This window comes from Chamaea fasciata, unplaced genomic scaffold (genome assembly GCF_029207755.1).
Source record: "Chamaea fasciata isolate MVZ Bird 193981 ecotype frontalis unplaced genomic scaffold, bChaFas1.0.hap1 SCAF_2, whole genome shotgun sequence".
Taxonomy (NCBI): domain Eukaryota; kingdom Metazoa; phylum Chordata; class Aves; order Passeriformes; family Sylviidae; genus Chamaea; species Chamaea fasciata.
Window position 1 is genome coordinate 76,914,734 of NW_027094087.1, and position 15,166 is coordinate 76,929,899.

Sequence of the window (15,166 nt, forward strand, 5' to 3'; positions counted from 1 at the left end):
AAAATGACATGCCTTAAAAATGTGTGTGCAACTGTCTTGTGCACAGTTTTACATCAATTGGAGGTAGTCTTCTGAATTTCAGTTGGGCTGGCAGACCAGGTCATCTCAGGAAGACCAAAAAAAAGGCAGTTTAGGTATGAAGAAAAATGCAGTTCTGTCCTAGAGTCATTGATACTGGTTTCGAAATTTGTTGCTTGCTTTGAGACATGGTTTTATTATTTCAGTGAACTAGGTATATGATCTTGACTCAATTTTTTAACCCACTGGGTTTTTTTGAAAACCTAGCTTTACTGGAAAGCACTCTTGCTCTTGTATATTATAAATTACTGAAATAACAGCCTGTCAAGACACCTAACCAATTATATTAGTTGATAGTATTGTTCATGATTTGTTAAATAGCCATCTTCACCTTGATTAGCACTGTCTATTCCTTTCTTTTTCCTGTTTATTCTGCAAAATAAAACCAAGAAATGTTCTTTTTGAAGTGTTTCTGATCAATGAATGTTCATTTTGAATAAGTTTAATCTGTTGAAATGCCTGGAGGACTGATTTGCTTCCCTCTACTAACAGCGTAAGTTCTGTAGTGTTCTCTCCCCATCTGTCCTGCAGTTAAAGCTGTTTGTGATGGGATTGGTAATTGATACTGAAACGAGGTTGTATGAAGGCAAAGGATAATTTGGACAGAACATGATCTAGAGAGTGAAGTATTATGCTGGAGACTGTAGCATAGCTTAGTTTCTCGATAAATGGACTTTCATGTGCTAAATAATGCGTGTTCTTTCATTATTCTGCTAGTCCATTAGAGATGAACTAATACAGTTCTTCAAAGGAGGGCACACAATTAAATTAATTTGGTAAGCCTTAACGTCCTAAGAAGACACAGGTGCTCAAATTCAGAAAATAGTTTGGTTTAGACTCTATGGTCAAATCTTATGTTTGCTCTAGGTAGTTGTTATTAAACTATTCCCTGTAAGGCATGGAACTTGAAATTTCCATTAGTCACGAGATTTAAGATTGCTTTGCATGAACATCAGCTTTTAAATGTGTGAGTTGGATATTGACCGTATCTGAAGTTCATGTGTTTACTCTTTCAGGAAGAAAAAACTATCAGGTGGGCATCAAGATGGGATTATATTTTGGAATCCATGCCTCACACTCACATCCAGTGGTTTAGGTAAGAAGGAAGTTTATTGTACTGAAATGTTTCCATTGCCGTTTGATGATTTTGATTAATTTTCTTTTTTTTTTTCTTTTTTTCTTTTCAGTATTATGAATTCACTGGTGATTGTCCTCTTTCTGTCTGGAATGGTAGCTATGATTATGTTGAGGACACTGCATAAAGATATTGCAAGATACAATCAGATGGATTCCACTGTAAGTCAAAAATACAGCTCCTAAAATTTATTTGGAATGTAATTTTTTCAGTTAAATGTGTAGCTGTAATAGGCTATTTAAGTTGCAGTCTTCTGTATTAAAGATAGATGTGTTTTTTTTAACAGGAAGATGCTCAAGAAGAATTTGGCTGGAAACTGGTTCATGGTGATATTTTCAGGCCCCCAAGAAAAGGAATGCTGTTGTCAGTTTTCCTAGGCTCTGGCACACAAATCTTAATAATGACTTTTGTTACCCTATGTAAGTAAAGTGGGGAGGATTTAGTTGACTGTACATGATTTTTCTCTGCTAACTGCATGGTGCTAGTAAAAACAGCAGTATCTTTTTTTTCTAGAAATTTCGTAAAAGTCATCAGAAACAGCTGAGCTGATGTAATAGACAGGCAACTTAGTCTGCAAAGATTTTAAGATAACTGATGTACTGGCTTTAAGTCAAACATAGTCTGAGGTTTCTAACATATTTTCTAAAATTGTGCATCTCTACTTCACAGTTTTTGCTTGCCTGGGATTTTTGTCACCAGCTAACAGGGGAGCTCTAATGACCTGTGCTGTAGTTTTGTGGGTACTGCTTGGAACTCCAGCCGGTTATGTTGCTGCCAGATTCTACAAATGTGAGTAATAGCTACTGCAAATGACAAGGCTTAAGTTCATTAATGTAAATTATCATTACAGAACTGATTTTTATTTTGCTACTGTTTGTAGCTTCCCTCAGGGCAACTTGGAGAAATGTATTTACCTTAACAACAGAATATATATATATATAGAACACTTAACATAGTTACACTGGTTATGATGTAATCATGCCTAAAGACCCTGAATTGCTCTTGCTGCTTTGTATTTGTGAAATTAAATAGTATTAGTACTAAGGTCATTACATGTTTACTTCAGACTGTTTTCTACTTCTGTTTCCTATCACTGCAGGGACAGTGTAAGCCTGTATTTAGTTTTAGCCGTGCATGTGGCTTGGTAACACACACCTGCACCCCCTAATCATGAACCTCAGTTCTTGCATGCCTGAGATTTGTGACCTCTTTTTAGCTAGTTCTCAGGTATTTTGGAGAATAATGCTTATTGGATTGTGGCTGGAGCACAGGGACAAGGATTGTTAAGTGGATTGAAGGATTCTGTAGCTGTAGAAACCAACCCGGTGGTGTTTGGGCCCCTGACAGGAGTCTATGATACTGTTTTCCCTCACTGATCCCAGCTATTGTTTCAAGACCTGTCTGCCTACCAGCCTCAGATGGTTTACCCCTGTATCCTCTGATTTCTTTTAAGGTGAAGCATGACATTCCACATACAGCTTGTTTTAATTACCTTACTCAACATGAAAGGTTTTTTCACAGAGAGGTGGATCTTTTGGACTCTTTAGTTGTGAATATACAGGGCTAGAGGAACTTCAGAACTTCAGCCTGGCAGTAGATATTTGGGTTCTTTCTTCTAACCATTTTGTAATTTTCATGTGGGGAAGACCAGTGGGAAAAGTGAGTTTGATCTTGTAGGGAGTTTTTACACAGTGGTGGTGATGTGATAGTGAAGTATTCCTAATATTCAAACCAGTCAGACTTAAACAGAAGGAAATTTTAGTACTAAGAGCATAATTGAGGATGGAATTATTCTTTATATTGTGGTATATACTGTGTGTTTTGAAGGATATTTTGAAGTGTATCGATGGTAATTTGAATCCCATGTCTTTAGTGGAGATGTATTTATTAATGATAAAATTTCATATTTTACTTTCTGGGAATCACTTTTGTGTTCTGTTGATACTTGAATGTTATGTTTAACTACTAAGACAGTGAATGACTGATCCAGAGATAGTTTTAACAGGAAGTGGTTTATACCCTGTAGAGAGCATGAAAACATGAATGGGGTTTTTTTTTAATAGTATACAAATAAAGTAATGTGAGACATAAAATACAACTGAAATGGATATCCAATTTTGAAAGTTGGGGTTTTTTTTCAAAATTGCATTTGGAAAGGGAAACCTGAGTTGAAATTAAATGGTTAATCTTAAAAACTGCTGTCACGTTCTACCAAGTTTTTATGAAGAAATAGAAACTTAATTAAAATCACTCTAACCATAATCACTTCTGACTCTTGAAATAAAGAAGCATGTCATTATGGCAGTGCTCAGATGAAATTATCAGCTTCACTGCACTCCAGCAGGATATTTTCATTTGAAAGTATACTGACTAGAATTTTTATCAGCATAGTGCAAATTCATAAAGATTTTCTTAATAAAGCTATCTTTAGTCTTTTGATATCACCACTGCTTAATGCTGTTAAGACTCACGAAAGCATCACTACTTCTGTAAGTGTGTTAGTTCGGACTCTTCTGTAAGATTCATAGGCAAGAATTATTCCAAGAAAACTGTTAAGCTTGGTTTTCACATATTTATGTATCTTTACCTACTGAAACCTGCAGTGAAATGCTAGAAGAAGCTTAAATTTCTTAATCACTCCAGGTTTAAAATATTTTTAAGCACTTCGAAATACTGCAAATCTGCTCCCTCCTTTTTGTAGATAAAGTGGTCAGAGACACAGTTTTAGTTGGATACCTTTCCTGACCTTGGTCTGAGATGTTTTGCTTTGAAGTTCTGTGGTTAAGCAACAGGATAAGGAAATCTAATTTTATTACTGAATATTTAGTTTACTGTTTTAAATTTGGGCATAATAGCACATTATTTGAGTATTTGCAAGCTAAATGTAACAGGTAAATGGACTGGAAAATTAATAGTCGAGCTTAATGCATGTTTTAATGTCTGTCAAATGTTTTAATATACAGCATTTGGAGGTGAGAAATGGAAAACGAATGTCCTGCTGACATCATTCCTTTGTCCTGGGTAAGTTGAGAATATAGCTATGATTAAGAGAATTAAATTGCTTCTCTGATGTGCATAGCTAATTTTTTAAGTTTCAGCCACAGAAGTAAATCTTACACTGACCCTTTATTCTGGAAGCTACAAGAATATCATGGTGCTTTTGACAGAGATGAGTATGTTAGTGGCATATCATCCTTTGATTTTTTTTTTTTTTTTTTTTTTTTTCCTGTAAACATTTGTTTACTCTCACCTGAAAAGGTTGATCAGGAAAAAGCATTATGATAGTAAGTTTGATAAAAGTAGTAAATTTTAGGCCCACTTCTTCATTGCTTTTTTTTATTTTCTGGGCTCTTTCTCTGACCACACTGTAGTCAATCTTATATAGTGTCATATAATGTATAACCTCTCTGATAATTTTTTCCACTTAATCACAGCAAGCAGTCTTACCCTGAAGTGTAGTTAAGACAAGCATATATTTGAAATAGCTTAGTTGGAACGTCAGTGCCTGCTGGAGTTCAGTCCCACTAGATTAACAAAGAATTGCTTGTCCGACCTCTTTGTTTTCATATTTTGCGTGTGTCATTTGGTTTTAGCAGAGATTCGTGCTAAAACCTTTAAACAGTGCCATTGTTTTGTCAACATTACTAAATGTTAAGAAGTATTGCTGTGCTCTGAGTGTGCTGTGTGTTTTTCAGAATTGTTTTTGCGGATTTTTTTATCATGAACCTCATTCTCTGGGGAGAAGGCTCTTCAGCAGCTATTCCGTTTGGTACCTTGGTTGCTATTTTGGCGCTCTGGTTTTGCATATCTGTCCCGCTGACGTTTATTGGTGCCTATTTTGGGTTTAAGAAAAACGTAAGTGTTTCTGAGAAGTTGAGATTTTAAGTGTATACATGCATAAGCACACAGAAATATTTTTCTCTGTATAGGCCATGACTGAGGTAGCATCTAAGCTAGTTGCACTGTTGGCTCCAGTTCTGTTCAGTTACTTTTGAGCAGCGTTAGATAACCAGTCTTGGTATTCCAAGGCTGTGGCACATGGTTGGTGGCAGTGATACTTCTCTGCAGCTGTTTGGGTTATCATTGTATTTAACTGAATGACTGCCACAGATAAATCAGTGATTTGAGCATTTTTATGTTAATTAGCATTGATTTCATATACTAAAACAAGTACTTGACCCAGCAAGCATAAGGGACAGCAAATTATGCATTTCTGGGTTTTGTCATGTATTTCTTGTTCTTCTGTGCCTGGTACATTGAGGGTGTTTCCTGATCAAATTGCTGGAGTTCTGTGAAATCTGTTTGCATAAGTGTTCTGTAAATGGTTATCTCTGCTTGGCAGACATAAATTGTGATTTACTCCTAAGCCAATAAATTTTACATATTTTTGTGAGGGGTCCTTGTGACCAAACATTTCGTAATTTGATGACCAAATCATTAAATAATGAGATTGGTTCTTTTTTTTTCTTTTTTTTTTTTTTTCTTAAAAATCAGTTTACTATCCCCCTCAAATTAATTTCTATTAGTGCAGATACATTTTTGGGTTTTCCCCTGCATAGGAAGCCAGGGTTCCATCTCTCTGTAGATCTCCTGTAATACATTCAGAGAATATTGTTTTAGTAGGTACTTTCTAAGACAGTTGTGTAGTTATTCTGTTTTTCTTAACCAGAATTCAATGGGGTTTTTTCTGATAACCATGCTGAAATTCCATCAAATTCCCCTGCATTGTACAGGTGTCTGCATCTTCTTTTAAGGAAGGAAGATTTGTTAAGCTAATAAGACAATGTGGAAGGTGTCACAAAAACTTGAAAATCAAATCAGAAAGAAGTATCTATTGATGCTTTTGATGTAACCTTGATGAAAGGGGAAAGATGTAAAGTATGCATATATCTTACAATGCCTTACATTGTTTTCTCCCACCATGCTGATCCACACATGTGTCTTAAATTAGGATTAAATTGCCACATTGAGTCCTTTCAGTAAGTTTATCCTGGTGAGATTCTTGAAGTAAATTGTGAAAAACAACAAGCAGGAATTTTTAGAAGGTGAAAGCACCACCACTTCTCCAGCTGAAATGTGGTAAATCAGCTCAGACTGTGTAACAGATGATAGACAGGCAAACATTAAAAGGGAAGACCAAAATATCTGTCACTATGTCTTCAGTAAGAGCTGTTTTTTAACGAGTTTGCCACGCAAGTGTCAGGTGCTGAGCTGGGAGAAAAAAAAATGTAGTGTAGCTGAGTATGCACATGCTCAAAACAAAGAGTAGACTTATTGCCACCACTCATTACAAAAAGAAAGAAAAAAAAATCTGACATTTTATTTATTTGTTTGTTATTTTCGTTTACAGGCTATTGAACACCCTGTTCGCACAAACCAAATTCCACGTCAGATTCCTGAGCAATCTTTCTATACAAAGCCATTACCTGGCATTATCATGGGAGGGATTCTTCCTTTTGGATGTATCTTTATACAGTTGTTCTTTATTCTCAATAGTATTTGGTAAGTTCACCATAAATTGAATTTTCTCTGTCATAAAAAGTGGTAATTTCTTTGCAAAAGTTTTTCTTCAAGATGCTTTGCCTGATTTTTTGAGGATGCAGGGTTGCCATAATACTGGTTCAATAAAATTTAAATGTTAACATCTTATTAATATTTTGTTGTTTTAAAGATAATCAGTGCCTGTTGTGCTTGTTGGGATGTACAGAGAGGTGGCTGTGATATGCTTAGCAATTTACAGCTGACCTACCTTCAGACAGTTGTTTTCTCATGCTACTGTTCTGACTTCGTGTGGAAGTGGCTCTGAAGCTGATATATGGCATATGACTTGACAGTACTGAAGTTTATTAAAACAAACTTCAGATTTTTTGGTAGTAGTAATTAGGCAAAAAAGATATAACTGCTCTTGGGAGGAAAACAAAGAACCAAGAACAAATTCTTGTGAAATCTTTATTTAAAAAAAAAAAAAAAAAAAAGAGTAATTATTTTAAAAAATCAAGCACCATAGACTAGTCCAGTGTAAGTGAATTTTGATGTGAGCTCACTGACAGACTAATCTACTGTGAGCAATTTGTCTTCCTTCTGGCAAAATTTAGTTATTGGATCTTGTTAAACTGTTTCTGAACCTTGAATAGGTGCCTCTACCCGACACAGACAGCTACAGCATTTGACATTTCTTGTTATTTTGGAGCTCTGCCCCTTTGATTGAAATGTGAGGTGAAAACCAGGTTCTGCTGAAGTCAGTGGAAGAGGTCATGCTGACTTCACTGGAACTGTGATTTCACTGTTATGTTTAGTCATTTCTTTCTCTGAAATCCCAACCAGGGGCGTGCTTTGGCCTTGCTTTCTCAGAGTTCTCAGACTGAGCTGCCAAGGTTCCTATTCTTTAGTTAGAAAATAAATTGGTCAATTGTATGGCTACACAATTGACAGTATTTCAATAGGAAGGGGAAATACTTAAGGTGAAGGTGATGTTACTACATATGAAGAAGTAATAATAGCACAATGGCCATTTTTTTTTTTTTAACTCCCTTTTATAGGTCTCACCAGATGTATTACATGTTTGGCTTCCTGTTTCTGGTATTCATTATTTTGGTTATTACATGTTCTGAGGCTACAATATTGCTCTGCTACTTCCATCTATGTGCAGAGGTAGGAAATATTTCCTCTGTTTTCAAACTTGATAATGTTTTAAGAATGTTTAAAAACATTTTAATGCTTCTGTAATTGAAAATAAGTATTCCAGTATTCAACATAAACACTTAGTGCTAGATGAGATGTACTTAAACCCTGTCCTTAAAAAGTGAAGCAGGCAAAACTTGTAAGTAATATTAAAACCCTGCACTGGGTCTTGCTGAGTCAGATACCACATCTTTCGATTCTCACTCCCTGTTTTCTGGAGGTGATCCATTAATCCATTAATTTTGTTCAATCAGAGTGCATTTTGGACATGCCCAAGCTTGGGGAAAAAATTTCTATGGCTGGAAATAAATAAATCTGATTTATTTGGGGTTTTAGTATTTTGTGTATTTACTATTGATCTTTAGTTTACTTATCTCTAATTTTGAATGGTGTAATTAAAGCAGTATTGATTATATATAATTCTTCTCCCTCTAGATAAAAAACCCTACAAAAACTTACTTTTGGATAAAGTCATAATAGAGAAAGTAGCTCTGCATTCACTAGTAAGGTCAGTGGGCTAGAGGTGTACACAGTATTGCTCACACATTTGTATTTTTTCCTCATTCCTTCTAGGACTATCACTGGCAGTGGCGTTCATTTCTCACTAGTGGCTTCACTGCAGTTTATTTCCTAATATACGCAATACATTATTTCTTTTCTAAACTGCAAATCACAGGAACAGCTAGCACCATTTTATATTTTGGTTATACCATGATTATGGTTTTGATCTTCTTCCTTTTCACAGGTAAGTGTATTGAACCTCAATTGTGAATTTTAAATCTGCCTTTAGTTTTGCACAGTAGAATCCTTGGCAAAACTGATCTTGATACAGAATTGTGAATTTATGATGCCTTTGATTTTTTCCATGTGTAGCGTATTGCAACTATGTGATTACAATTTTTAATAAAATAGGTAAGTGAGGATGAGGCAAAACTACTGCTAATTTGAGGTGTGGCCTATAATTTGGTCTACAAATATGTGATAAATACTTTTCTAGATTTCATTCTTATGATAGTCATATGACAGACACAGTTTTTTAATTTTCTTTGGCGAAGCACACTTCAAATCACACACAATCAAGTATAAAGTTACAGTGTCGAGATAAAAACTGCAGATCTTATGGAATAGCTGGAAGGAAGAGAGAGGAATAAAAGTTGACAAAGAATGCCTTTTTTTTTTTTTTTTTTTTTAATTTGCACTCCAGAATGTATTTCCTTTTATCCCAATTGCATTGAAGTGGCATGGGTAGCAGACAGAGTTTCTCTCACATTTTTTGTATCAGTCTTTTCAGAACCTTGTAATCTTCATTGTGAGCGTTTGGAAAAATCATCTGTCTTAGGTGCTGCATTTCAATTTCCTCTTCAGTAATTGAGATGAGATCACAAAATCTTCCATTATAGTCTTCAGTCAGACAGAAATAGCAATTCTTTAGGGTGGAAAAATGACACTGAAAATGCAAGAAGTCTCCTTTCAAACTGTTGCAGGAAGGCAGCAACCACCAACTCCTCAAAAAAAATCTTAAAAATTCTGTGTTTTGCTCCAGCAGAATGTAGTCCATCCTTGTATACTCTACCCTACAGAGCAGTACTTCTGAAACTACTTTGAACTGATCAATGGTTTAAATAATTTCAGGCTCCATGTTGATGATGACTTTTAATGATTCCAAAGGCTTGTATATGTATTTATGTATAGACCCTATCTTTTGAGGCCTCTTAGGACTACAAATGACTTGTCATCAGAGCTTTTAAAACAAACCTCACTATGATTATTAAGTAGAATTTTCATTTCCACAAAACATATGAGAACAAAAATAGTGAAAAAGAGAAAAGAACTAAGAATGGTGTTCATTTAAAGTGTAACTGAATATTTCAAATACATTTCCACTTCAGCTAAGGAAATATTGAAGCTGTTTGTACACTATGACTGAATGCAGATGATGATGAACAGGAGCAATGGCCTGCAAGGATTTTCTTGGGTCATTGCCTGTTAAAAGGAAGAAATGAGACTTGAGTGCATTATATAATCTCATTGAAAAGTGATCAAGCTGTGTCCCAAAAGTGGTCAGTTTTATCTTCCGTCCTTCCTTTTAAGTCAGTGTAATGTATTTTGGCATTGCTTATACATCTCTACTTTTATTCACATTTCTGTACCAGTTTACAAGTCATTCTGAGTGCATAGATCAAAGATTCTGCCTCCCTTGCTCACTTTTTCTTCTTTCTCACCCTGCTTTTCTCTTAACCTTTACTTAGGGTCTGGGTGTACTGATAGTTTCATTGAACTAAAAGATCCTAGGATGTGTGGTTGTTCAACTAGAAATGAATGTGTACTGCTGTATGCAGATTGATTGTAAATACAGTGCAAACTTACAAAGTAGTGTGAAAAATAATAAGTCCTTACATAAGTGTAAGGTAAATTAATTTAGTTTCACCAGCTTTTCCAACACATGTTCAGCAAGTCTGCCTGTAAACAGTTTTGCCCAAAACCAGAATTGTGTTTACCCTGTCTCCTTTGTTCACTCTGTTTACTTTGAATGTGTGCAGTAATTCTGGAACGGATTCATTCAAGATAAAGGGGATTTACAATAATATTCTATGCTGAGACTTGGTTTAGCTGCCTTTTTGCATCTCAGATACCCATAGAATTTCCATCTTTTGCCCTTATTCTTTCAAGTCAGTCATGTCACATGACATTGTCTAGAGGCATTAAGATGTGTCCACTGCATCCCCTTTTTCCTTTGCTCACATGTTCACTTTCAGTTCTCCAAGTGGCTGTTTAGCACCTGCTACCAAATTTTTAGGGTAGGTTCACAAGCATGCAAAGAAGAAGTGGTTTATTCTCAGCCCCTTTGGGTTGCTTTTTGTGGCAGTCATTTGTTTGTAATTGGGACAGTGGAAATGCAAGTCGTCCTGTGCAACTAGAATTAAGTTTTCCGAGTCTGTATGGTTTTGGGTTTTTTAAATTTTCAATTCCTATGTTGAAATCACGGGAGGATACATGTGAAGTTAATCACACAGAATTGTAAAACACTGTGTGCTTAATGATTTTTTATCTACTTCCCACAAGATTAAGTGCAAATTACCTTTTAATTTGGGGAAATAATCCTGTTTCTTAAGATTTAAGACGAATTTTGTCCATTTAGGTTGATATGAACGTAATAGCAGATTATGTTCAGTTCTCTGAGATTTACTGAACTGCTCTGAGATAAAGATTTACAGAAGAAATCAGAGGTAGGGTAAGGGGCAGGCAGTTCTCCATTTTTTTTAAACAAAAGAATATATTAGCAATTTAGAAAAAACTGCTCCCAAAGGCAACTGACTTCCCATGTTAGGATGATTAAGAAAAACTAAAAAGTCATAATTGTTGTATGAAAACTATTCTGCTGCTGCTTACTCATCTGTGAAAAATTGTCAGGATCGGGAGGAAGGGTTTTGACGGTGCCCTGCTGCTATGTCGGTGTAACACATGCTTCAGGCACTTGCATCCATCCTGCATTCCAGGTCATTGATCAGACTCAGCAGGCACAATACCGGGAGCTACATGACAAATCTTTGATTCACAGCTGGGATCACAGCTACGTATCATAGTAAATGAGTCACTTAAACATCAGTAGTTTAGCAAGCGTAAAGTGAAAAAAAAAGACCATGATATCATTCATGGTTACTTTCAAGCTTGTAGAGAGAACAAGTTACCACACAGCTTTCATTGTCCCTCTTACCAGCTCTAAAACAAAGGAAGTTAAGGAAGTCTAAAGAACTTCATTGACTCTTGTGTAAGTTAAGGATATGATTTTAGAAGAGGTACTTGGGCAAAAATCAGATAATCTTCAGGGCTTTTTTTTATCCTAGTTTTTGTGGGAAATTAAGGTTCCTGTAACAGGTGTTCTGAGCTGCTATTTAATCCAATATTATTCTGATTGAGACTGAATTTTGATATAATCCAGTTAGATTAACAAAGCCCAACTATATTAACTATTTCACATTCAAAATAATATTTTTGTTAAAAGTTTATTTTGGAGTTACACAAAGAGAAGGGATGAAGCTGTTTTTATTCTGCTAGAAGCATGATAAGTTACCAGGGAAATGGTCTTCATCCTTCAATTTTAGTTCAAATCTGTGTGTACCTTTTGACAATCTTAAGGATTCCAGAAGTGGTTTTTTTTTAAGGTATGTAACACATGTTTTCAGTAGGACTACAAGTTGTGTAGAAACTACACTATGGTTTGTAATTTGTATTAACTCAGTCTGTTGAGAAATGATAGTGCTGTAGTTTTCCAAGACCTTGAAGTATTGCTAAGTAATGAGAACCCTGATGCTGTTACTATGTTTATTAAACATAATAACAATATTACTGCAGCTGAGCAGATCAGATAAAGTGTGTGTGAGTAGTCACTGAGAAAGGGTGAAATGGAGCAGTGTGAAGGAGTGGGACTGCAGCATACTGGAACAACATGAACAAATATGTAAGACAAATAACACAGAAATATCTTACAACTAGAGTCTTCCACATGATCTGTTCTATGTTCCTGAAAATAATGAGATAGGTTATAGAGTAGTTCATGCCTATAAGGACCAGGTACTGTCTCTAAATTTCCATTATCTGATCTGATTGATGTACTGAAGTAAAGGACAGCAGATCACATATACATACATCCTGACTTACAAGCTCCAGATAGAAATTAATGTCTCCTGTGTCAGTGTTCTAATATGTAAATTTTTTTTTTCTTTTTTAGGGACAATTGGATTCTTTGCATGCTTTTGGTTTGTAACCAAAATATACAGTGTAGTGAAAGTCGACTGAAGAAACCAATGTAAAGAGTTAACACAGAAGAGGTTTAGTCTTCATTAACGTAACTTAAAAACCTGGTCTCGTTGATGAACCCGAGCTTTATCAGAAGTATTGGCTTCTTATTCTTTCAGAATGATACTGAAATGCACCTACTTTTCCACTAACACGTTTGTATTGTGACTTAACAGCCTGTTTTCATTCAAACCTTAATGAAGATCAGAGTTACGATATTTATGCATTTGTAAATACAACTATACTTTAAAAGAAATGTTAAATTCTAATGGCAGAATAGAAGTGGCTCTATTACACAACTTAATGATACTTCTGATCAAAGTACAACTGTAAATAGGTTTTTCTAGCTTGGTAGGTGGGATGAATTATTTTTCTTTGAGGGAAATGAGAACTTTTTATTATGCTAACTTTGAAGGATGACTCTAAAGAAGTGTTGCTTTTAGTCTGGATGTGATTTTTATTTTTTACTGGTGTTACGTCCATAAATATTCTGATTTCTGTGACTTAATTAGTTTTGGTGTTCTTGGCCTTTTAAACTATGTGCCTCTGAGTCCTCGAATTTATAAATTCATAATCTAATAAACGTTGTAAAAATGTCTTCATTGACTTATTGCATATTATAAGTTCATAAAAATATGTAAATACAATTCTATTGAAGGCAGATGCTTAAAGATTGCATAGAGTATTTTATGGCATTTTCTATGGTTTAATGTATATTGACACACATTTAGATCTGCAGGAATTATTATTTGTGCTAAATGGCTATAACATGGACATGTGATTGTGGCGCATGAGAACTAAATTATACACACATTTAACAAAACCACTCTACAGCATTAATCCAGTCCTTAACCCAGAGACCTTTCCAGAGACTGCTATGGAGTTGTCACTATGTTGAGAAGATCTTAAAATGCATGAGTCAGCATTCTCTGCTGATCTTGCTTTTAGATCTCAATGATGCATATTCTATAGAGCAACTATTGCTGACTGTACTTAATGTAGGTTAAAAAATAAAAGAAAATTACTATTTTTGCCTTATATTAAAAGACTAATGTCAATTTTGGATGACTGGCATTAAACCTATATTTGCCTTTTTTTTGGAAATTGAGTATTTTGTTCAAACCTTGTTCAGTAGTTTTAGATTCACAACACAATTTGGCTAGTAAAATTTTATCTAAAATTAAACTTCATGTACCAATTGCCATTCATAAGGTTGGGGGGTTTTATTCTTACCAGTTTACTTTTCTAAAGGACCTTAACCTGATGATGCTTGAATATTGGACCCAATAAAATATCCTTGGTTAAGGTGACTTGTCATTATTAACCTCCCAAAAGTTGGCACATCAAGGCTTCAGGAGGCATTCCCACAATCGCAAAGCTCCACAAGCCTTCCCAGATGAACCACACTTGTGCTTTGCCTGTCGCCAGATACAACACTGCTCAGATGTGGACAGGTTTGTTCTTGTGTCCCTGCCAACGTGTAGTCATTAGGAAATGCTGATTTTAGGTAAATCTTCCATGCTTTATGTTCAAAACAGGAAAAGGGTGAGTATGGTAAGTGTTTGCTTTTTACTGCTGCAATTAAATGTAGTGGGACTCTTGATTCAAATGTTAAAAACCATAAAATTGATAGTCTTCATATCCCTGGTTTTGTGATCACCTATTGTCACTGTCTGAAATCATCGGTAGTTTTTATACAAATAGGAATTGCTTAGTTTGAGAAACATGAATCAATTGCCTGCTATTGAAATTCAAACTCAAAAAAACCCAAATTTTTTGATGTATTTACAATTGCTGTTTTGAAATCAGGTTAATTGAAGTTAGATGAAGCCACTGTGGTATGTATGTGGATCTGAAACTGATGGGCGTATTTTCTTTTTTTTTTTTTTCTACAGACTAGTTGACAGGTTGTGACAGCCTCTCAAGTATTTTATTTCCAACTTTAAAGACAGTCTGTGAAATGTGTCACTATCTTTTCGAATCTGAACCTGCTGCATGCACAGCTTTTCAAGCAGCCTTGCCTTGTAATAATTGCAGCTGTTTCGCAATTGAAATGTTAAACTTTCAGTGTGGAGTGCTTGAGACAATTCAGAAAGTTTAATATATCACAGATTTTATAGAAGAGCTATTCTAAAGTTGTTTTTGCCCTTGTAACACATTACTACCTCAGATAATTTTAAATGTTTTTCTAAAATTTAGGCTTCTGGTGTGTGTTAGGGCATCTAAGCATTCTACTGTGTACTGTTACCTGTCTTTCAGATCTCTAGGGAGGCCTGTTTTTTCTGTCTAAACTTTCAAAATACTGAGTTTTTCCAAAATCTTACTGGTTTACCCAATATTTTCTTGCACTTACGGCATGAATGTCTGAGAAAATGTAAATTAGTATGAGGGTTAAGAGGTAGGAGAAATTGCTGAGCTGCAGGCAGACAGGGCAAAGCTGGACAAAACACTGCAGAGAAGTAATTTTTTGGTGGC

The 15,166-nt window shown here is 35.2% G+C and overlaps 1 protein-coding gene across 1 annotated transcript in view; it reads left to right on the forward strand.

The window, feature by feature from the left end:
• Positions 1-13,795, forward strand: part of TM9SF2 (transmembrane 9 superfamily member 2) — a 30,297-nt gene extending 16,502 nt beyond the window's left edge. The window contains exons 8-17 of the mRNA XM_066176401.1: positions 1,095-1,174; positions 1,266-1,374; positions 1,500-1,632; positions 1,883-2,002; positions 4,177-4,234; positions 4,909-5,068; positions 6,564-6,715; positions 7,753-7,864; positions 8,468-8,639; positions 12,624-13,795. Coding sequence (XP_066032498.1) covers positions 1,095-1,174; positions 1,266-1,374; positions 1,500-1,632; positions 1,883-2,002; positions 4,177-4,234; positions 4,909-5,068; positions 6,564-6,715; positions 7,753-7,864; positions 8,468-8,639; positions 12,624-12,691 — 1,164 coding nt within the window. The 3' untranslated portion in view covers positions 12,692-13,795. The remainder of the gene's footprint in view (positions 1-1,094; positions 1,175-1,265; positions 1,375-1,499; positions 1,633-1,882; positions 2,003-4,176; positions 4,235-4,908; positions 5,069-6,563; positions 6,716-7,752; positions 7,865-8,467; positions 8,640-12,623) is intronic.
• The last annotated feature ends 1,371 nt before the right edge of the window (positions 13,796-15,166 follow it).